Source organism: Chiloscyllium punctatum, chromosome 13 (genome assembly GCF_047496795.1).
Source record: "Chiloscyllium punctatum isolate Juve2018m chromosome 13, sChiPun1.3, whole genome shotgun sequence".
NCBI classification, from domain to species: domain Eukaryota; kingdom Metazoa; phylum Chordata; class Chondrichthyes; order Orectolobiformes; family Hemiscylliidae; genus Chiloscyllium; species Chiloscyllium punctatum.
The window spans coordinates 99,535,959-99,536,843 of record NC_092751.1 but is presented as its reverse complement, the minus strand read 5'-3'; the positions used below and the strand labels follow the sequence as shown (position 1 = coordinate 99,536,843).

At 62.8% G+C, this 885-nt stretch overlaps 1 protein-coding gene across 1 annotated transcript in view; it reads right to left on the bottom strand.

The window, feature by feature from the left end:
- LOC140484705 (peptidyl-prolyl cis-trans isomerase-like) overlaps positions 1-644 on the bottom strand; it is a 4,198-nt gene extending 3,554 nt beyond the window's left edge. Inside the window, exon 1 of the mRNA XM_072583427.1 lies at positions 468-644. Coding sequence (XP_072439528.1) covers positions 468-542 — 75 coding nt within the window. The 5' untranslated portion in view covers positions 543-644. The remainder of the gene's footprint in view (positions 1-467) is intronic.
- Between the last annotated feature and the right edge of the window lie 241 nt (positions 645-885).

The following is an 885-nucleotide window of genomic DNA, read 5'->3' as shown; positions in this document are numbered from 1 at the left end:
CGTTCCCAGTCTCAATGACCCCCCCCCCCCCTCCCCCCCTCCCCCCCCCCCCCGGCCCTGTCGAAGCCTGTTAGACCGTGACCATCAGCTCTAATCTCTCACAGAACCTGCTGAGATTCTCTGCTGGTTCCGGACTCCAGTCTCCGCAGCCATTTGACTTTACCCGGTGTTACCCGGCCTGGCCCGGCCCGGCCTGGGTGCGGCCTACTCTCACACGTGTTCCCCCACCCCCCCGGGCCACACTCCCTTCTCCCTCACCCCTCCGAAAAAAAATCACATCCTGAAATAAAAAATAATCACCCCCCTTCCTTCTGCCCAGTCCCCCCCCCTCCCCCGCCGTTAGATAAATCACCATCCACACTACACGGCCTCGCCCGTTCTCCCCCCTCCCCCCCCCCCCCGGTCGCTCCATTTAACGGGCGGCGGGGGAAATAACGGGAGGGAAAACGTCGGCGGCGGCTGTTCACCTCCATCTCGATGCGCCCCGCCTTCCTGCCGTTGATGGCGATCTCCATGAAGACGCGCGGGTTCCTGTTCGCCATGACGCCTGCACAAGACAGCACTGGGGCTCGGAGATGGCGCGAGACCGACTGTTAACGGGCAATCAGGGGAGGGAGGCGGGAACCTGCTCACCTTTAACGGTCCGTCGCCGTGCCCCCGCCCCTCGTGGGCGGGCACGCCTCGCCCATTGGCGCCAGGCCGGAACGGGGCGGGGCCGCAACCTTCCATTGGCTACCGGCCGCCGCGTGGGCGGGGAAAAGGGGAACATCTCGCTGTCGATCAACTGAGAGCGTGTGGTCGATGAAGAGAGAGGCTGCGACATGTTTTATACAAAGAGGCAAGGTCTTCCTACACTTAGGGTGGGAGGATTTTAAATTTAAGGTT